The sequence below is a fragment of the Nesoenas mayeri genome, assembly GCF_963082525.1.
Source record: "Nesoenas mayeri genome assembly, chromosome: 10".
In the NCBI taxonomy this organism is placed as follows: Eukaryota; Metazoa; Chordata; class Aves; order Columbiformes; family Columbidae; genus Nesoenas; species Nesoenas mayeri.
In genome coordinates, this window is record NC_137560.1 from 6,536,150 (window position 1) to 6,559,387 (window position 23,238).

General features: G+C 39.2%; 1 protein-coding gene across 1 annotated transcript in view; it reads right to left on the reverse strand.

Annotated features, from left to right (window-relative positions):
- The window catches only part of IPPK (inositol-pentakisphosphate 2-kinase), a gene marked incomplete at its 5' end in the record, with an annotated part of 31,307 nt that extends 23,947 nt beyond the window's left edge, over positions 1 to 7,360 (reverse strand). The window contains one exon of the mRNA XM_080350428.1: positions 7,280 to 7,360. Coding sequence (XP_080206554.1) covers positions 7,280 to 7,360 — 81 coding nt within the window. The remainder of the gene's footprint in view (positions 1 to 7,279) is intronic.
- Positions 7,361 to 23,238: the final 15,878 nt, after the last annotated feature.

Here is a 23,238-nt window from a genome sequence, read left to right on the forward strand (position 1 = left end):
ATCAACTGCGAAAAGAAACGCATTTGAGCTTGAGCTAGCACCTAGAAATAAAAAAACAAGACTCTTTTTAATAAAGGTAACTGCCTCCTGAGTTTATCTACTAAAACTGGGATTTATTTTACATTTTCATTGCACGTAGCCTCCAGCATTCTCAAAAGTCACTTAAAAAAAAAAAAACAAACCAAAACCAAAAACAAAAACACAACACAAAACAAGCAAACAAACACACACCTAACAGGCATAAAGTGGAGTTTGAATTTCCAAAGAAAGTCACCAGAGGACAAGACTGCTCCAGCACTCTATCATTAGCAAAATAAGACGACACTTCTGAAAAAATGTATTCTGGGGGTACAAGAATAGTGTTGCTGCTGCTGCTACAGTTAAAGCATGACTACCATATTACATTAGAGTACTAGACCCAAGATTCACAGTGTTTCTGTCTCCCATCTCCTTCCACACACATGCTGCCTTTTCCCATCTGCATCTACAGAACCTAAGGTGCTAATATGGTAAGAAAAGTTTTAATTGCTGCCTTTCTGTTCTTTCTCCTCTCTGCACTCAGCCCCACTATCCGATGCCACCTTCCCTTTCACTCTGTGGAAAATACTATCAATACTGCACTGCAGTGCATTCAGAGCATCTTTTCAGCACAGAAACCCAGTGAAGCCAAGAAAAACATAAATTTAACTACACTAGTACACTAGAATTGAAATTCCAATATGGAATTAAAATTCTGTATAGGTGTTGACTCAAGCTGTTGACTTTTTTAGGGGTCAGAGAAAGCTTTGCAGCTAATCTGCAGAACTGGAAGTGCTTCCAACTTTTAATTCTTTGTTTACAGTAAAAGCTTTGTAGATTGTACTCAAGTAGAGTTAGTCCAATTAGTTATGACATCTACAATTACAGTTGTACCAGTTCAGCCAAATACAAGCAAAACCAAACCTGTCTTCCTTTTTTTCCCATGATCATAGATACATATTTAAATACCATTTAACCTCGGTTAAAACAGTTTCCTACAGGTGCCACAAAGGGTCCCAAATTCCAACTCAGACTGGTGATTGCCTCCTGTTGCTAAAACTTAATTGTTGCTTATAGCAAGGCAGAGATCTCTTCCTTTCTTTTCCACTGATGACACACCCTGATCGCATATTTGGCTTTTCGACTATTACACTGCTGCTTGCCATACTAAATTTAGGCAGAATCTCCTCTACTAGGAGAGAAGGAACAAAGCAATATATTATCTTTAGTCATCAATCTGTTTCCTTCCCTTTTTCTAAGCGGGCAAAGGGTGTGCAGGTGTGGGGTTTTTGCCAGAAAATGTTTAGATATGTGTACCCCCAAAAGAACATAATGCTGGAGAAACCAGGTTGAAGAAATGCCCCCAAAAAAGCGTAAGAGTTTTTAATGGCCCTTAATCCCTGTTAAAATTCATGCTGGAATCTCGGTCCACCTCATACACGTCAGTTTTGCTTCCTCCAGAAAATTCTACAGAACAAGATGCAAAACTACTCCCTACATTACATCACATCACCTGGTGAATTGTTTGATACATCCAGGGCACAAAATCCATCAGAAATAAGAACTGGCATAGGTCTGAAATTTAAATAGAAGAATCTCCTCAAGGATACAAAAATGTTCAAATTCAAGTCTTACCAAAACTATGTATTTCCCATTAGCCAAAATAAAATTCAATAAATACAAGCTGCATCTTTTCTGTTAATTTCTTACTGTGAAAGAACCAGGACACCACAACCTGGCCATATTTTAAATGAAAGCAACATTCAGAGAAGGCCATTGTTAATAAGCTATTGTACTTATACCCACAAGGAACAGCAACTAGTTTTTCAATATTTTTCCCGTAGCTGAAGACTACTTAATGCAGGAATCAGCAGTCTGTTCTATATTTCCTTGAAATCCAGACATTCATAGTTGTTAATTTGTTAATTCACTATTCCACAGACATTAAGGAGAAAGAAAAAAACACACAGAAAATAAAAAAACAGCAGAACACTACTGAACAAAAAACAGAACACAACTGAACAAAATCCACTCTATAGTCAGGGATCTGGAATTCCTCAGGAATGACTGAAGTTTTGGGGGCAATACTTCACCTACAATAATTTCAACAGGACAGAACAGATTCAGCCAACTCCACAAAGAAAAACAATGGAAGAAGAAACAGGACACGCAGGTTTTAGAACTTGTAAAAATGACATCATCAGAAAAAGTGCCTCAAGAAGATACTCTCTGCAAGACAGCAATTAATGATCAGCATTACTCCCTTTCTGCCAAACAAGACCAAATAGGAAAGCTGCAGCTACTTAGTAATTCTGACCATAAGCTTTTTCCTCTTTCAGCAAAAGCCTGTGTCTAAACATACAACCTTATTAATGGTCCTCTCTCAAAGTAAGTTTATTACAACAAAATTTTCCACCAAGAATTATTTGTCATTATTCTTAAAAACAAATCAATCACCCACAGGAAAACTATTAAATATTGCAAAAGCACTATTAGGAACAATTATCTAGCCAGATTTGACATAAAGCACTCTCTTATTTCAAAAACCAAAACCAAATCCATCTCCCTCATATGCAGAAAGTATCTTTCTGCACACACTTTGCAGCCATCATAATGCAGCTACAGATACAGCGAAATCCAAGACTACTGTTGAAACCCAAGAACTTCTCCTAGCAACCTCTGCTCTCTACAGTCCCCTGCAAAGCCAGAGCAAGGATCAGGAAAGATGCCTGCAAAAGGAGCACTGTGATATCCTCTCCAGCTTTACCTGTGTATCTCAAAGGAAAAAAAAGTAAAAAAAAAAGTGAAAAAACAACAGAGAGAAGAGCCAAATATTATTCACTTACTACAGCCACCACCTTTGGGAATCTTCAGCAAGACTATCAACTTGATTCCCTCACCCTATCTCCTTAGCTCTGCTTCATTTACCTTCTCCATCTACCCTCCCACTACCTCTTCTATTTCACAAGCACACATATGCTCTGGAGATAGTTTACACATTCACTAATTAAGTCCCATACCAAAACCAGGGATATCTGTTAGAGCTGCAAGCATTCAAATATAAGAAGTAGATTATTATTATTAACAATCAAGGTGTTGAAGATACACCACAACCTTTTGCAAGCACACACCAAGGTTCCTCTAGACTACCTCATCAAATAAAAAACAAGCTGGAAAAATCCCAAAGAAAACAAAACTCTTCTTGTAGCACTTCCCAGTAGTCATCCTGAAACACAAGCTTAATGTTCAGACATTTTTAAATTAAGCATTTTGTTATCATAATATACCACCATGCAAAAAACAAAAATAAGCAGATATCAGCTGCAGTGATGCACAGGAGGAATGGACATACTTTACCTCATGACACAAAAACTGGAGATTGCAAGCATATGTTTCAACAGTGAAAGGAAACAAAAGTCATTATTTCTAGAGATGATTATGCTACTTTCTACAAACATCTGATACGTTTTGAAATCAAGTCTTAAGTGTCTCTGTACAAGCAAACAACTGACTAAAATGCAGAACAAGAAATGAGGATTTTTCAGCTCACTTCTGAAAAACTAGGTATCATCTTAGATATACATCACCTTAGAAAGAGTTAATAGCTACAAGAAGATAACTGTTCTATTGCAGCTCCTCTGAACTCTCTCTACTGCTCAAAAGTAGAGAGGAGGAGGCAAAGCATGGTTTAGCCCTCTTTTTAAATCAGAAGCCAAATTCAATGTGAAAGGAGCAACAATCCAGTAAAAATGCAGGGAGGAAGAAGCACCCCCTTTCTGAGCTGCCTGGCTGGCTGTGATGGTGCTTGGTTCAGGTTTTGTACAGCAGTATCTGGACTGCAGCAGCTTATGCATCTCCAAGACAGCAACTAGAACAAGCACCAGACAATTCACTGGATGGTGTGAAGGGTGGCAAATAAGTTATGTGAAGAGGATACTAGGATTTGATAGAACATTCAAAATCGCAACCTGTGGAAAAGGATCATACAGACACTGCCTGAATGAACTTGCAGTTTTGCGCACTTCAAAGTGATCTTTCCAACTATCTTAAGAGCTGTCTTCTGGAAGCAAAAGGAGTTGCTAGCTTTATTTCTCACTATAGTCATGAGGTGGGAAAGCTGCCTGTTCATTTTCTATTGGAAGCATTTCAGCAGGCTGCAAGACTATACAAATTCTTTTTGACCACAATTCAGTTTCAGTTTGGATTAACTTAATCAAAGCCGCAATAAAAACCAACAGGAAAAGCTTTATCAGAGAAATTTTTACCATAATATTGTGTCTTGCAGAATTTTAGATTCATCAGAACAGAAACTTTAAAAAAACAGGTAAGCAGAAATTTGAGTATGCACCAAGCAAGCGAGAATGCAGCTTCAGAGATAACAAGGGTAACTGGAAATACGCAGCAGGCATTCCACCTTTATTCATCAGATCACTTTCTAAATGGTGGAGAACTAATTAAAGTAATTCTGTAAAACTATCACTGTAAGAGGAGACGTGGTGATTAGATCATACCCTTCGTAAGTCCTCTCTTCTTAACTGCATGAATAATGAACAGAGATGTGCTTGCAGTGATTTCAGCCACTCATTTCAGTAGTGTTTTGTAGGCTGCAGGAGCACAGGGAGACTTGTCACAGTTGCATTCTGCAGGATTAATAACCAATAAGAGGAAACAGCGCAACAAGCATTACTTTACAACACTTTCCCTGAAACAACAGAGCGTGTTCCACAGAACGCCAATGTCTGACTGGAAACAACAGTTGGATGTTGTCTGTGCATAGGGTTTATCAGCTCATCACTAGCAGAGCTATTAGTTGGGCACGTGACTTTTCTATAAACAATTTTTTAATTTTGGTATTGTACTAACTCTGCATTAACAGTGCATTATGTTCATGTTGTAAAAGGAAAGATACGGGGAACGGAGCTAACCAAAGAAATAAGGATAGCCTGAAACACACGAGAGCACCACAAACTGGCAACGCCCACCTTGTTCCTCAGACTCTTCACTCCCAAGCTAGCCACACTCCACACAACGAAGAACAGGAGCATCCATCCAGACTGGCTGCTCAGCCCAGGCCAAACACCCTCGGCTTGATACATGAACTCACATGGTACCTGTCATCAGTGTTCCAAAGAGGGGTCCAGAGGGCAGGAGTTGAAACAAAACACCCTGGATCTTACTTCATAAAAGGCAAAGAAACTCATGCACTCTTCTGCAGAAGGACAGGGACGTTTTGTTGTTATTGTTTTGTTTTTTGAAATTACTCAGATCTTCCAGAAGAAACAAGGAGAGGTTCAGACCTACAAAGATAGGAACAAGCTTCCTTCCCCTGTTCCAAAACACAACTACACATCAAAAGGGAGAATGTGGAAACAAGCAGCACACACAGTTCCAGCCTGGCCTCTCACTGCCCCAGCACTTGTATCTGAGCATCCATTCATGTCTCCCTTGCCACAACCGAACCGTTGTCCCTCCCATTAGCATTTATACCCAAAAAACACTAACTGAAGACATCCAGAATAAAGCTAGGACAGTTAAAATTAAATTCACTGCCTTAGTTATGCTGCTGTTCTGCTCAGGCAAACCTGAGAATGACTTGACATCAGATCACAAGAATGATGATTAATCATGCAAGTATGTCCTGTTTGTAGGAGGCACAAAGTAACAATTAACATTGAAACAGTGTTTGATGTGCTTCAGTTTTACAAGAGTTCACCACCAGTGAACACAAAGCTCCAGGATGTAAGCTTTACTGGTTCAAAGCCATCTATAAAGGAAAAATCATATCCATTTCGTTTCACTCCATCTTAAAGTTTCAGGATCTTGTTAAAAAGAGAACTGACACAATCAGCAACTATTCTGAATCTCTGGCAGACTTCCTTATTTTCTACATATTTAAAGATACCGCAGTTGCATCACTATTAATCTATTAGGTATTCTGATCCCTGTCATCCAGTGACCTAGTACTTTTTAAACTGTCTTTCTCAAAGCTAGAATTTAGACAGGAAACAAAATCACGCACTTTCTTCTTATAGCATAAATAGTGCCCCTCTTGAAGTCTGGAGAGCACCATAAGATTTCCAGCATTTTCTCAGACTTGCTGTTAACATTTTTACATCTGGTTTACAGTTACAATCCAGAAAAGCAACATAAAAGAATCCACTATTTTCAGTCATTTGTTTAGATATTATTGAAAAAAAAATGGTTTTCAGAGTTCAACTCCTATTGTAGATTTTTCTCCCACATAAAGCCTACATTTTATCACATCGCCTTTAGTAGCTTTAGATCTACAAAGTATCAAGAATGTTCTGTACCATAATAGTATTTAAACTGAAGTACAAACACATTTAAAAGACGAAAATAGGCACAAGTACTTTCTAGAAGAATAAACTCCTTCAAGGGACATGTACAGTTAAATCCAGACCCCAATATACTAAGTAAACAATATATGTACAAATGGGGCAAGAACACAGTGACAGCAGTCAAAGGAACACGTGCTTTCCAAAGTGACACAGAATCTGCTTGATCGGATATAGCTTCATTTAATTCTTACTGTTCATCAAAACGCTAAATCTATTTTACTAACTTTTTTGAATTAAGAAAAAAAAAGCAACGCCACAAACAAGCCCAAAGGGTAAACCGAAGCAGAGGGATGAAATGACCGACCCCTTCACACAGAGATCTACGGCCAAGCCAGAAAATTACATTATGTTCTGGAATCCCAATTCAGCACCACAGCAAGTGTTCGAACTCTCGTATGGGAAAAGAACCGGTGACGAAAGGCCACACGTTCCTTTCTTTCTTCTGTCACACACGCTACAACGGAAAAGGGGAATTCTCCGCACTGTTCCTCACAGCTCCCGCTCGCAGACGCCAGCGGTCCAGCCACCAGCTGCTCTCCCTTCCGCCGCTGCTCCGGGCCGGGGCGAACCACGCGCGCTCGTCCCCGCGCAGGGCGGGCACGGCCTCCCGCACGCTCCCCGCAGCACGCGGAACGGAAAACTGCCTCGGGAGAGACCGGCGGGGCCGGGCGGCCGCTCCCGCCGCGGGAGAGGCCCGAGCACCCGGCGGCAGCCGCCTGGGGAGGCGCGGGGCAGGGCCGGGCCGGCCCGGGCCCCCCGGCCGTTCCGCGGCGCACGGAGCCCCCGGCGCGGCCCCTGAGGGAACGTTCGCGCGGGCGGCGCCCCCCTCACGCGGGGCCGGCGGGGGAGGGGCGCCCGCGCGCGCCGCCGGCCGTTCCCCGCCGCAGCCCCCCCACACACACCTGGCAGTGCGAGACGACGAGGCTCTGGTTGCCCTCCCCGTGGTACTGCCATTCATTCTCATCCATCTTCTCCACTTCCATGCCCGGCCCGGGCCGCCGCCGCGCCCCGTGGGGACGGTGACTGCCGCCGGCCCGCCGCGCTCACGCCTCCACCATCGCGGCTGCGCGCCGCCCCGCCGCAGGAAGTCCCGCCCTCCGCCGGGGGGCGGGGTGGCCGGCGGAGCGGGCCGCCGCGCGCGCACCGGGCGGCCATCTTAACGGCGGGCAGCGCCACCCTTGAGCCGGGCAGACACGAACCCTCTGCAGCACCGGCTCTTCCCCTTCACCCGCGCCCGATTCGTTCCCGTTCACCCCTTCAGCCGCCCCGGACCCCCGCACCGCTCCAGCCGCTGCCCAAAAAGGCGGCGAGCCCGGTCAGAGCCCGCCGAGCAGAAAGGGGAGAAGAAAAGCATCTTCCTTCAGAAGCAACAACCCAGACGCGTGTGGTGTTTGCCCAGATAATGTATTCAGATACCGCACTGTGTAAAATCAGTTCGCACCTGTGACAGGTTATTCAGATGACCAAACACTAAGGAAAAAAAAAAAATGGAGCTTTGGCTTAGAGTTTTGTTTCCTGCTAAGGCTGTTTTCAAGGTTACAGACTTTATGTATGAAGAAAAGCAACTCCCATGTTTGCACATGTAGTCTGTGTCTCTAAATAACTTTCTGTGCTTTAATACACCAGATATTTCAAATACGTCACAGAGATGTTCACACGCATAAATACGAAAATACACATAACATTATTTAAAAGTCTATTAAAACATTAAGCTATTTTCCTGGCCATTATCAACATGGTTCAATAGTTTCACAAAGTAGCTCAACAAACATCTCTATATGCATATACACATGTGCAGTAAATTTAAGACAAATTATCCAAATATCCAAACTTCCTATCACAAATACAAGATTAAATTCTAGATCCCTTAAATCCAGTCAATTTTATCACTACAAGTTTTGACTAGAAACAGCAAAACTTACCCTTGAATTACCAGTTGAAAAGCACCACTGGGGGCTCTGAAATTCCCACTTCCCCCCACAGGGCACCTGACAGCGGCCAAACACACACCAGAACGGAACCAACACTTTCAAGTTTTCCTCTGAATAATGACCATTTCTATCATTCAGATAGTAGCCAAACTTGACTCTGTATTACAGTCTTTTTACAAAGTCAAAACAAAGAAAAGGATGCATTTTTATTTTTACAGGAGAGAAAAGCTGCACCCAGAAGTCTGAAAATAAAACCTGCATAAATCTGCAGTGAGTCATTGATCCCTTTTTAAAATGTGTGGTGCTGTAACTTAAACTGCTTAGAGTCTAATTTCACTAGAACTTTTAAAAAACTTGGGGGTTAAACAATTTATACTTTTTGGTAAAAGACTGATTAATAAGCACTTTTCCTTTTTACTTAACATCCTATGTGCACCTACATGAAAGAGGAAACATGGATCCCGGCCCCTTCTGCCATTTAATAAAAATTAAAATAATGACAGGGGATGTTTAAAGTATGTTTCTGTCACCTGTGTTTGCAAAGTTTCTTTATGCTGTGCAACAACAAATGGATACATGAAACATACAGAAATGTATGAATACTATCCTCACTTACCAAAAGTGTTATAAATAAGTTACACTCAGTCTGTGGTAAGATTATGGTATTTATGATACCTGCATTAAAAATTAACTATACTTCAGATAAAAGGTACATGGACACTCACTAGGCTTCCATGGAGAAATACAAAGGTAAATAACATCAATGCATTGTCTTGTACTGGCAGAACTAATTGTTTTTTCTATTCTTTCATACTTCTGAAGAATGTACGTCTCCAGAGGAAAAAAAATATATCTAAAATAGAAGTTCTGAGTGTGAGGGCAAACACAGAGGAAACATCTGGGTTCTAACACAGTCTCTCTCACTGGCCACTTCACCTTTTCCTCTGGCATTCCATGGTGGGCACATCACAGGGGTCTTAAAACACATCAGTAAAACTTGGAAACTGGAGGGACAAAAGCCTATTAACATATTTTTCTCTCCATTACCATTTTTTAAATATTGCTAAATTCAGGTATTATCTGTAATGTGCTTGAACTGAAAAATCTTAAGCTTTTGTGCCATTAATTATGTTGGAAGCATTGCTTAACTGCAGTTCCACCAACATGGCTACATCTTGTGGGGTAACTAGGCCTTATGTAGACATACTTGGATTTATTTTAATTAGCGAGCACGCAGCTCAGCAGCTTTCAAAATGCAGCTGAGGATCTCAGGAGATGACCAGGTGTTCAGTGGTATTTCAGTATGTAAACAAGTTTAAAACCACACCAGGAATGCATCAGGTAATCATACCTTCAGTTCTAAAGCTCCCACTTAATCCTCTCACCATTTCTTTTTGATGTCACATGAAGGAGTCAGGAGAGCACCACAGGCCTCAGATACATATATTTTTCTGAGTTCCACAACTGCATGAGTTAGCGACAATTTATGACAATTCGTGTTTCTCAGGACTCTTCCAGTATGTAGAATACCAAAAAAAGGCAGATAGTCTATATATTTTAAATCAATGGGTACTTAACTATGCAGATATTATCAAAATACTGACACATAAGGCTATCAAACAGATTTGCAACTAAAACTGATAAAATAGCCATCCTGTCTCTTTACATGAAGAAGCCAAACAACACCACATTAACTAATATAAAATTTCTTCCCGCCTTGTCTTCTACCACCCCATGTCTGCAGTTTTGTTTTTAAACTGCATTTGAACTGTGGCACAGAGCTCATGTCTTCAGTTTATCCATCCCAGCGCCCCCGGTCATGCCTGCTGTACAGATCGTTCCCCTGCCAAAGCCCACCACGATTCCTCTCCCACCTCCAGCTGTCAACCTTTGCTGTGGTACTCCACACCACAATAAAGTGTTTTAGAAACTAAGCAAATCAATGGCTTCAGGAACAGGACTCTAAATAGGAAGAAAGGTGAGTTAAGGTCAGCGCAGATGAAGCGACATACATGTTGTTAACAGACACGAGCTTGCACAAACTTACCCAGCCGTCAATAACCACAGATGTGAATAAACAGACATTATAACTACTGAGAGGTTTAATTGCTACATACAGTCTGATGAGGGAGGAAATGAACTTACAGACACAGCATAACTAACTTGTCCGTACAGCATGTATGACCCCAAAGAATTGCCAAGACAGACAATATTTTTTACACATAGAAACGATAATTAAATACTGTTTTCCATGCAGTGTTTCTTGAGAAAACAACAACAACCTACAACTAATTATTGGAGGAGGGGGAACCCTAAAAACAAGCAAATTAACAACAGTGTTGTGGTGAATTTTGGGGACTGTTAAGAGAAAAATATGGACAAGAAGATCTATTAGGATCTAGAGGAGATCTTTGAAGCAGAATACTATGATGAAAACCCAGTAGCTTTGACAAGGTATTAAAGCAGAACGGAACAAGACCAACCCCATCTAAGCACCTCCTTGAAGTCTGTACTTACAGCCTTTAATCCTGTGGGCAAGGAAGAAAAGATGAAGGGATAAAAAGCTTGCCTTGTATTAAGTGACATACCAGCAAGTGGAAAACAAAACGCTCTTTGCATAAGGGGGGAAGGCAAACTACCAGAGCAGACGCAGTGGCCTGGCCAGCAGTCACGTACAAGCAGTATTTTTGCTGCTTTCAGGACAGGCTGACACTTCTTATTGCAGATACTTTGCTGTTAATGTTATACTATTCGCTCATGATCAAACACTCTCTTGCAACATATAACTGCCCCTGGAAAAACACTTTATTGTCTCATATCACAAATATACCCTAACATTGTGTTTAGTCCTTGGACCTGTTAATGGTTAAAGGAGAGCACTTCTTAAACTTATTTTTGACAGATGCCCTTTGTGACCATCTTTAAATAGTGAAGAGAATAGGTATATTAATCCGGTTTTCAGCTAAACAGACATCATTTGGCAATACACTTCTTTGGAAAAACCTTGAAACCTTCCCTGTTAACACTTTAGTTCACTGAGTACAAGGTCTCCAGAGGATAAATCACAAATTGACGTAAAGTGATCACACAATACGTTTCAGTTTATACCCAGAAGCACCAAACGGCATAACAATATCTGGGGATGGTACAGAAGGACTGAGCAGCCGTTTCTTCTCTACACTTACTGATAAATTCAGATTTATGTTCCCTGATACATCTATAAAAGAAAAAAGACCTAATTCATTAAATTCATACACGCCTTATCTTATTGACCGTGTTGCTAATAATTTTGCACTGATCCCTATATTCAAAATGGCAGCATAAAAAAAATTAACGCTTCCCCCAACCAACTCCCTTGAACAACCCAGTTTACTGGAATCATCATGACTGGAATCAATCAAGAGAACCTATATTTTCAAGACACATTTTCTCAAATGTTAAGCCTCAGATTATCTGTCATCTCCAATACAAAAGCACAACTATAATGCAGTTTCGCAAGCAGAGAAGCTAATATAAGCTCAATGCTTTCTTCTCAAAAGGGTGATCTTGTTCTCCTTTTACAATCTGTCCATATATTCCTGCGCCCTCCCCTTTGCATTGTCCTTAGCGCATTTACAGCCATGTGGCACAACACAAATTATTCATCAAATGAATGGTCAGGTTTTCTTGAGTGGTATTTTTTTTAGTATTATTATTCTTTAGCTGACTCAGCAAACCAATACAACACATTGCATCACCACACAAGTCCTCCAGCCGTCATCAAAGGAGGATCAGGAACACAACCAAAGGTGCTGGGGAGCGCAGGGTGAGCAGTTTCTAGCTCATTCTCAGACCAGATGAAGCGCATTACGCAAGTTACTTTTAGCAGCACTGCAGAACCTCCTAGCAGGAGGAATGTGGTGGGGCCCTTTCAAGGAAATATGAAAACACACAAAATGAACAGATGCTTCTGGGTATGTTCTGAAAAAGCAATAGAGAGCACTTCACCAAAGAATTGTTCTGGGCAAGAGAACCACATCACTCATTGAGCAGTCCAAGAGCTGTCACTTACAGGATTTTTGTCAGTTGGTTGATTGGATTTTTTTCCTCCCCCAGAAAAAATATGTATTAGATTTCTGCCATCCCTTTACTGCTACATCTACCCATGTTAAAAAACAGTTGAAATGATCTAGGTTATCAGAGTATCAGTGATAAAGCATGCCACTAAACTACGCTTCATTGCTTTAAAACAGCTATTTCAAAGGTGACAATCTACAGTTCTCTTAAGGTGGAGTGAAGTGGCTATTTAACAAGTGATATGAGTAATTCCTGATTGAAGGTTTGCCAAAAGCAAGTGTAAAACAGTATCCATTGCAATAAAAGTCTTTATGAAAGTGTCTCACTGTGAACAAAAACATAAATATGAGTAACAAGTATGCATCTCACACCTTTCCAGTACATTTCTAAAGGGAAAAAAAACCCAAGTTGTTTAGAAAAGAGCCACTCCTAACAGTGACAGAAAAATAAAATATACCTAAATATATTAGAGATGTTCTAGATCTCTCAGGTCAACTTTTTAAAGAAATTCCAATGACTGAGCAAACATAAATTATCCATCAAATTGTACACTTAGAACAGATTCAAGCCCAAAGAGCAGCAAAGCCCCTTCCCACACAAGGCTTGGCACCTTGGAAGGTACAGATCTATGTATAGATTCAAAAAACCAAGACTCTGCTCATCTACTTGATGGCTGGTTTTGAACCTAGTTATGAATCTGATACTAAGTTAGAGGGCCAAAAAAAAAAAAAAGCCAATTGCAAAATCATAGCTGGAGATAGACACTTAATTACAATTAAAGATCGGTGACAAAGATATACTTGTAGCTACTAAAAACATAATTGTACAATCTGTTAGAGCAATGCTGCTACTCAAAGACAGCAAACAAACCAAACAATAATTTAATTTGTAATATTTGTCCCCCAGCTAGAAATATGTGGAAAGAGGAGATAATCTGACAAAAGCAGGAAAAGTAATGAATACAAATGTTGGTTGGTTTTGTTTGTTTTGTATGATTGGGTTCATGAGGCTCTGGGAGCAGTTTGTTTTACAAAGCAAATCTATCTGTACCAGACAGAGAACAAGAGAGACAGATTGGTAAATCTCAAAACTACTGATTACAAGGTATGTATATTTTTGTATAAACAAAATGGGCTGATTTTGCATTGTCTCACTTAGCACTGCAAAAAGGAAGTTAGATGCCATTCACATAATTGTTGATCTGCTTCGCTTCTAGATGAGTCTGAAAAGCAGCACTGATCATGAAATAAAACCCCACAATTGCTCTTCTGTAAGAATCCAATTGATCAATATTAATACTTTGTCCGTCACACAGTTACAGGTTTCCAGGTGTTTAAAGTGCTGCAAACTAGATCTAATGCCAAACACCCTCAATCTGATGGTTTGAGGAGATACTATCAGGTGTCTACGCACAGTTTAATACTTACCTTCCTTCTCCCTTACATATCCCATACCTCATTACAGTAAAAGTCTACAGGATTTGGGTTTGGGTTTTTTTTTTCCTATTGCACTATGAAGTATAGTAGCAGTGAAAACATTTGCACACACTCCTCAGATTGAGATCCTAGCTAATTCATTAAAAGGAGCAGCTCTGAATGTACTTTCTAGCTCCTGTTCATTAATATACACAGACACATCTAAAGAGATTGCTCAAAGACTTCCCATTATTTGGTTTGAAGTTTTTTGTAATTTTACTGAAACTTCATAGTGTTCCTGATCATGGGACTATTACTTTCAAACAGAAGCGTTTGATGGAGATTTCTGCTGTTCCTTTTGTTTGCTTAAAAAGTTAATTTTAAAAACTTCAGAAAAATTATTTTAAAATATTCTGGTTTATCCCATTAAAGTTTAAACTTGTTATTAGGAAGTATTAGCAGTGAAATGATCATGGAGAATTTAGTGGGAAACAGTATGAAATAACAGGTCACCCTAAACTTAAGGATGTATCTTTTGCTGTCTTTTTAGTCTCAATGAGATTAAAATCTAAACCTCTGCTAATGTACACATGTAATATTAATGTTGACATGAGGTAACTTCTGAGTGACTGACTTTGCAGTCTCAGTATTCCTACAACATTCATTTAAAGAAAATGACAAAAAAAGAGAAAAACAACAAAAAACCACACCACCAACAAAACCACCAAAACACAAAACACCCCACCAAATAGTTACATATGTTTTTAAAGTGTCTCCTCCTCTTTATGTGCTCTTACAGATAAACTGCACTGACAGGCTATAATGCTCTGAGCAGCCTCCATCCATCTTGCCCTGTAATCCTCCTCTGTGAGCCATCCCCAGCCCCCCTAGAAGGTCAGTGCAGCTCTGATCCAGCCCAGCTGCATGACCATGGATCTGGTGGGTAAACCTGATGGGGTACAGCTGTGCGAAGCCACATTAGGATCTTCACCCTGCTGCTCAGGTCCTCACCCCTGCCCCAGCTGTGCTGGAGCAGTCAGGGAGCAAGTGAGAGCAGCTGGTCTGCAAGGGGAAGCCACCAGGAGCCAGGGTGACAGCGAGGCACCCAGCGAGGCACAGCATCCAGTGCAGTCCTACAGCACCTGAGGAAGAGAGCAGAGCGAGTCTGGTGGTGACAGAGACCAGGATGGCCCCAGGCCAGCTGTAGCGATGAGGCAAGTCCAAGCCAGGAAATCAAGTCACCAGTGCAAGGTTCAAGGCCAGACACAAGCATCCCTGCAACCAAATCCATCCTGTCACTTCCCTCTTATACCTTTCCAAACACCTGGCCGCTGCCTCTATTGGTCTTGTATGTCTTACACAGGCTTCCTCACTTGCCAAGGCCACTGGATCCTATGTGTTCCATGTCCCTGTGCGGTGTGTTAGCCTCATGTTCCCTCAGGATACTGCTCTAAAGTTCATATAATTTGGTTTTGCCAAAATTAAAGCTATAATGACTCTGTCATTATTCCATTATCTTGCTTGCAGAAAGTATTTTAAAGAACATGGAGCACTCAGGTTACTTAAATTACCTTGGCTTCACAATTCCACGCTTCCTTTAGACAGGACCGATCTCATTTGTTTCAAAGGGCTGATGGGTTCCAGGTCCCATTCCAGCCAGCAGGTTCTGCATCCACTTAACACTGCTCAAAGTCAGGCTGCTCTCTTGCCATGTCTGTGCTCAGATGGGAGGCCTTAGAGGCATGGGAAGAGGTTAAAAGTCAATGGAAACAAACAAATGGAAAAACTTAAAATAGAAATGAGCACACAGATGGCAGTTAAAAAGATGAACTTAACAAGTGGAAGAAAGGAGGACAGAGGCAAATAAAATGAGATGTGCGGAATATCAAAGGCCATAAGCCTGAACTGTCATTTTTGCATGCAAATTGTATTTCAGAGATTAGTCCTAGAATGTAATTTATTATGCTATGAAAATTGTGACTAATTCTCTAGCAAGGGCACGACACTGTTAAACACAATTGTGTTAAGAGGCTTTCCAGAAGACTCTTCAGGAGACTAGATCCACATTGATTCAAAAGGAAAAATGCCATTTCAGAAATAACCTTTATTACCTGCCAAAATCTGACTCACCAGAAGTTGCTCACAGCAACTATTCAAAAAAGGAACACAGCCTCATCAGTACTTATCTGTGCTCTGTATAGCTCCACAAGTTATACATATATTAACCTTTCTGAAAAACTCAATCCCAAAAAGGTGTAAAAATGATTTATTAGAAGATCCTTGTGTAAGGATCATTCTATGATCATTCAAAAATAAAAGGACAAACATACAGATCTTACCCTCTAACCTTTTAGCCTTCCCCAAATCCATTCTGTCCAGTTTGTGAACATTTCCCCAGGGCCCTTTTGAGTTTTGAGAAGAGTCTGAATTTCCTGGTCCTTTTCATTCCCCATCACTTCTGTTTCCCACCCCCCATCTGCCTACAAGCATCATTTTGCCCCGTGGGGCTTTTTCTGTATGGGATACTTTGCAAGATTGACACCACTATGTTTCAGTTGAACGTCAAGTAATTCTGCTTATGCGTTCTCACTTTACAGAAACAAGAGATCATTGGAACACAATGACAGAGCAAACTAAAAAAACCCCACATATGTATAGATTGATTTATTAGGAATTTTCTCTTACTAACAGTAGATTTTAGAAGTCTTGCTTTATTTTATAACCAAAGATGCTGTACTTAATGAACTATATTTCCCTTTCTGCTGGAGTATTCTTGCTATTAATATATAGTATTCTGGAAGGACAGCATAGTATGGCTTTGTTATTTTTTGTTATTTGTGTACATAAGATAAGCCTTACAAGATGTTGAAGGTACAAGATCTTCAATAGATAAGCATGTCCGTGTACATACTAGGAGTAATATGAAAGTGACAGTCAGCTTTCACAAGCATCACACTCTTATTTTAGGCCATGATGCATAATATAAAATCAATTGTCCTTTCTTGCTGTCAAATTTTCAGGCCCACTCCTTTGTATTACTACCAACTTAAAGTACACATATAATTTCCCAGACATTTTAACTCTAGCAGAAATGAAGAACCAGAGTCTTTAGTTCTAACAAACATTTACCTTTACCAAAAGTAACACTTCTTCTGCCACAAGTTTCCTAAAGCAATCATTCCAAATATGTATAATACATGAGAGAAAAAACATTGACCTACTGCTTTGTTTTTATAGGGAGATATCCACAAAGGCACTAAGTGGATTACATAAAAATATTAAAAATAGTCCCTCTTCCAAAAAGCATAAAGGAAGATGCAAACCTCAGCTCCATAAATAAAGCATGAAGGTAGAAAAAATGTTCTCCCCAAGACTGTTAATCATTAAAAAGTAAGCTCAGCTTCGTCATCTTACAAAAGCAGTGACTGCCTTCAGATTTTGCATATAAGTTTTTCAGTTCCTCCATTTTTCTGCAGCACAGTGAAATGTTTGTCAGAACACAGGATTATACCCTATAAATGGTAACCCTTTACATGTTCTATATAATGAACACTCTTTAAGCGATGGGTCTCCCATTCCACTGAAACAGGGAAAACATCCAACAATTACTGGAAAACATTGGTGGGACAAGGTGAGAGCCATCACTGATGTGACACACATGGGGAAAAAAGAATACTGGGAAATATTGGGGGGATAGAGAGAAAGATTAAAGAAACTCAATGAATTTCCAACAAAGATAATAAAATGCCAGTTTAAGACCAGCATATATATGCGGTAAAAAAGGTTTAAAAATTGGCAACTAAGGATGAAACAGGAGACAACTGTATTACAAATGAAAGAGACTTACTGGGAGAAAGACCAAAGGATGTACTTTAGGGCTACTAATTCACTGGCAGTTTTAAGTATGAATAAAACTAGCTGCAGATACAGGCAGAAAACTATAATGCTGTTGCTGAAAATGGAGCTCCAGCTTTAATTTGTTTACTTAGGTGTCTGAAGCAGTGGAAATAATATGCAGTTCATCACAGTAACATGTTAAATAATTAGTTTATAGGTAATGAAGCACACTAGGAGATGTGTTACTAGAAAAACAATAACCCAGCACTGCTATATCAAAAAATCCAGTCTTCAGAAATATTAAAGTAGTCACCAAAGGAAACAACTGCTGTTAAAAATGCAAGTGTTCTAAAACATTAGCAGAAGGTACAGAAAAAAATTATATGGCTTCAAGACCCTGTCTGATATGCTGAATATGTTACAGGTAACTTTTCTCAACAGCATAATTGTTTGTCCCCCCACACTTAGCAAAGCTGATACCAGATCTCAGTATTCTCAACTATGGATCCTTGCAAAGTGATCTCTTTACAGAAGTAAAATCCAGGTCATTTAAAATGCTATTGCCACTAAGAACATAATACAAAGGGTATATTGCAGTACAGTATTACACACACCAATGGGGTACAAAAACAAAGGAGCTGTAATGAGGCTGGAAAAAAATGCCTTATAAAAGCTCTGGATTAATCTTCTCTTTTTAATCCAGTGCTGGTTACAATTCCAATTCTTATGTTCGTTGTCAAGACATAATGTCTGCCAATAAACAAGCATTAATCTCTCTTCATTTCATGTCAATGCAAAGGTTTAGCAAATTTAATAAAAGAAGATTATTTGAAGGATAGAGAAACAACTGAAAGGTAAGAAGGGAAGAGGAGAGGGCAACAAGAATTTGTCTTGTATGTGCTTGCTTTCTGATTTCTAGTGTCATAAACAGAGATAGATACACGGCCTACTCTGGATCACAGCTAAAAAAGAAACCCTTTAATTTCAGCAAACTTTTGCTCCCAGACTTATTTCAGTTTTCATTCCATGTAGCTCCAATGTTCAGTGTTTTGGAACAGAGTTAGAGAAAGAATCAATATTAAAGGCTTGTGGAAAATAAAAGCCAGGTATCTGTTTATTTCAGAAAATACACACAGCTTTCCCTGAATATATCATCAAGACTTATGGCACATACATAGAGTTGTGACACAAACAAATTATCTTCTTTTCTGGTGAAGTGACTCTCAGCTAGAATAGCTAAGGTTTCAGCTACAATTAATTTGATTATCTTAATTTGATACTTAGGGAACTAAAAGGAGCTCCATGAAACTAATAAACAGGACTCTCTTAAATGGTGCAAGTGCTTGAAATGTTCATCTAGGCCTGAGACAGAAGGCTTTTCATGTTAAACATGGGAGTAAATCTACAGATTTCCATAGAAGCAACACTTCAAATGTGTAGCATTGGGTCATTGGAAAAAAAAAAAAATCTAAAGACTGGTAGAGATATTAGCTAAACATCATTTAGAGAAAAGACTAATGATAAAATGAAGTGTTCCATAAACACTGCACTTCATGATTCTGAATTTTTTTTCAGAAAACCTCCATCAATCAGAATACCGAATCGCACATTACATGTTCAGCACTACTACTCAATTCAAGTACATATTTAATTACTTGACTAATGCATACTTCAACCACTTGAAAATAATAGCTCCCAATTGACATAAAAATATTCAACACTCTCAGTTTCAGTATCAGCCCACTGCACTGGGGGGGGAAACAAGCTGACCCTCTCCCAACTCATTTGTACATCTTTTGCCTCCCCCGGAGGAAAAACCCTTTGACAAAACTATTCTATCAACATGCAGTCAAGTGAGAGGTGCATTTTATGTCCTCTGGTATAGCCAGGAAAAAACCAGCATACTTCCCAGAAAAAAAAGGATTTGTATGAATAACACATTATTTTGAACAGTAAATAAAATGTTCTCACATTATACATTGTAGAAGAATTCTGTTTTCATTTATACTTCTGCAACCTCGGAAATGCAGTCTTCCTAACATGTGGCAACGCAAATTCACAGAGGAAAAGCAGCCAAGACTAAGGGGTCAGCTTTTGTTGTAATCCATTCCAAGAATACACAAAAGCATAAACCACTATAATTTATGTCCTTTTCCATCACTCCTACATGTGCCTTTATGCAAATCTAACCCTCAGGTTGCACATTTGGAACAGAAACACTCATATAACACTGTTTTGATGCTAGCGATGCTGTCTAAATAATATGTAGGGAATAGTGCAAAGTGTCAATTGCATATTCAGATCATACATATGTAGAGATATTAAACCAGAATTGCATATAAAGACATCATACGCTGGGAATACTCATTAGTATTTTACTCACCAACACGCAGCAAGCAAAATAAAGCTGAGGGCTTACAAATAATGTACTTTAAGTATTTATGAATATTCATAAGTATTTATAAATAACAGGCAAGTTCCTTTCCTCCACAGAGCCCCAGTGGAAGAAAGCAAGTTCCATGTTGGCACTCAGTGCAAGTTTAGTAGTTTGATGATACAATGACTTTGCTTCTGTGCAGCATCCCCTTCTGACTACGCAGAACTACTGGAACAACCAGGGCTCAGTCTTCACATAGTTTAAGAAGCATTTTCTAGTACAACCTACCTTTGTCCTCAGTTTTCCTGTGTGTTCATTCATTCTTCATTCAGGTAGCAGACAATCCTGGGAAGGGTACAAAGACGTAATCTCAGTTATCTGAGGCCAAAGTCACTAACGTCAGCTGTGTAAGACGATCAATTTAACAACAGTTTGCAGGACTGGGCTCTATACTACATTGTCCCAAACACCAGACTACAGTCACAAGAACTCTGTAGTAACAATTACGTGATGAAATTGATTGTACTTGCTACTACTGAAATAAAGTTTAAGAGTTTATGCTCTAGAAAGATCATATTCAAAGTTGCTGCATCACAGCATCTACAAAGACCATATTTATACTTTCATACATGCACTTTTATTTTAAAAATGTGTTCCATTTCAAATATAAATTTTCACACTTAGCACATCTCCAGGATTACAACCTTATTTTTCTAAGTTAAGTATGTATTTAACACAAGAGGTTTTCCTTGAAATACTATAGAAAAATTTTGTGATCTAATTTTCATTCTTCCTACTAAAGCGCAATAGGATCATTTTAACAGGAGAGATATTTGCAACTCTTTCAGTGACTCAAGACTGATTTGCTGTTTAGTTTAAGTGAACAGGCTCTGATCTTCATTTACAGTTTGTGTCTTTGGATTTTTAAGAACCAATGGCGAGAATGATTGATACTATATAAGCTGCTTCTGCTAATGAGGCTATACAAATATTATCATCAATAACCTGGAGCAAATAATTAAAAATAACAATAAAACTAAGTTTGCTGGTAAATCACAATTTACTTTGCATTCTCATTGCTTCCTGACACTTACTAGAGATGTATTAGCCATACTGATTGCAAACAAGGGGCAGACAAATCTCAGAATGACTCTTCCAAGCAGATGACAGATTCTTTCATGCAATTCCATTTCAATTAAAATATATTGCCACCCCAAAAAGTTACTCAAATTACAAGCTAACATCAGCAGTTTACTTCTCAATGAAAATTTTACATAGCCTTATAATGGAAAGCAAAATATCACTTGTTATTACTGGAATAAATTCAGTCCCCAGCAAGAAGACAATGAAAATAGATGGGCTTATTACTCTTACAGCACAAAAATTACCAAGAAAAAGTAATTTATAAAAGTGTGGTGACAGTAAAAAGTACCAAGCTTACAACTCAAGAACCAGGACACATCTATTAACCCAGCAACGCAAGTCTTCCTGCCCTGACATGGCAATCTGCATCAGCCTGGAGGAATCACACCAAGCCAAACTGATAACTGTTGTGATGTTACACTGATACAACCTACGGCAGGAATTAAGATGAGATCAAAGTTCTGAGTCACACCCCTTACCATGCCAGTGGGGTGGGGGGAAGTGCTAACATACGTGGATTATTGTGAAGTAAAAAAGATCTGAAGGAAGCTAAAAATGTGAAAGGAAAAATGTATGGTTAAAATAGCTAAGAGCTATGCAAAGGCAATGGCCTTTTAAGATACATCAGCACATAAATGTATTCTAGTACTGAAAAGATTAAGACTGTAAAATTGCTAAAGTGAGGCAAAAAGCTGTAAGTGTTCAATAAATATTGCCTATCTGTATTGATAATGTGGGTAATTTTGTACTACATTTGGATAATTAAATAATTCCAATATACTTATGACTAAAACGGATATTACCAAGGTAATAATTTTCAGGATTTCGTATGGATAAATCATAACCACAAGGTCTAGAAAAAAGCCAAAGAGAACTGCCTTAAGATATCAGTGGCAGCCCCACGCATGTGGGAATAACTAGAAAATTTCTCCAGAGTGTCCCAAGATTAATAAAAAAAAGTAACAACTAATAGCTGCAGGAGAGTTAGAACACTGTTAATCATGGATTAAACATATAAAAGAGGTTAATGAATGTAGCGTTAATTCACTTCATAATAAGAAGCATAATTAAAAGGAGAACAATACCAGTAATACCAGTCAACATGGTTTCGTAGAAAAGCTATCCTGTTAAACAAACCTGGGGCTTGTCCTTTATGTGAATAATTGTAGTAGCACTATTTAGGCTTGTATAAGGCACTTCACCTAAAATGTGGCATTCTAAACAAAAAAAATAGCACAGTGAAGAATGCATTACTTGAATTAAAACCAACTTAACTGAAAGACCTCATATTTAGCAATTATGTCAGTACTGGATGTGAACTAACTTCACATTGTTCTCAGTGAAGTGAAAATCACAGTTCTGTCAGTGCTGCTGGAATGGCAAATAATGGTGGGAACAGGGTGATCTGGATCAGTTGGTTCACTGCACTCATTTCTTGAGAACACATTCTCATGCACGTATTAAAAAAAATGAATGAGTGTTTGCAGAAAGCGTATATGTAAATCCCAGTCAAAAGAAAATTATTTATGCTTAAAATTAAAGAGCCTAATCTTTTTAATCCTTTAAATAAAAAACAGACTTAATTTGATTGCAGTGTAAAGTATACAAAAGAGGCCATACTGAAAGGCCTTTCATCTTGAGGATAAAGAAATAAGGACACCAGAACTTGAAAAATATACCAGATTTCCTATTTGAACTTACCTAGCACTCAAGGTAATAGAATCTGAAACACAGACAATACCCTTATCTCTAGAAGCTTTCAGATCAAAACTATACATCTGTGTATTCTTAGGTGCAAATAATGAGTCAGGGTGTGATATATAGGAACTGCAGTGCGTAAGTAGTCAGGCTATACAAACAGGACCTTTGTCTCATTTGGATTTTACAACTCAGAAAGGCAAATGTTATTTAACTGTCTTCACAGCAAAGCAATATTTGGAGAAACAGGCAAATACATGTTTTTTCCCCACTATAAATGTTTGTTCCTTCAGCTTTACTTATCCAACCCATCCTCACACAGGCATGAGAACAAACAAATACACCCTTCCTCCATATATTGTTACTGCTTTCAGGAGGCTGACATGCAATAATTCTTCCTATAG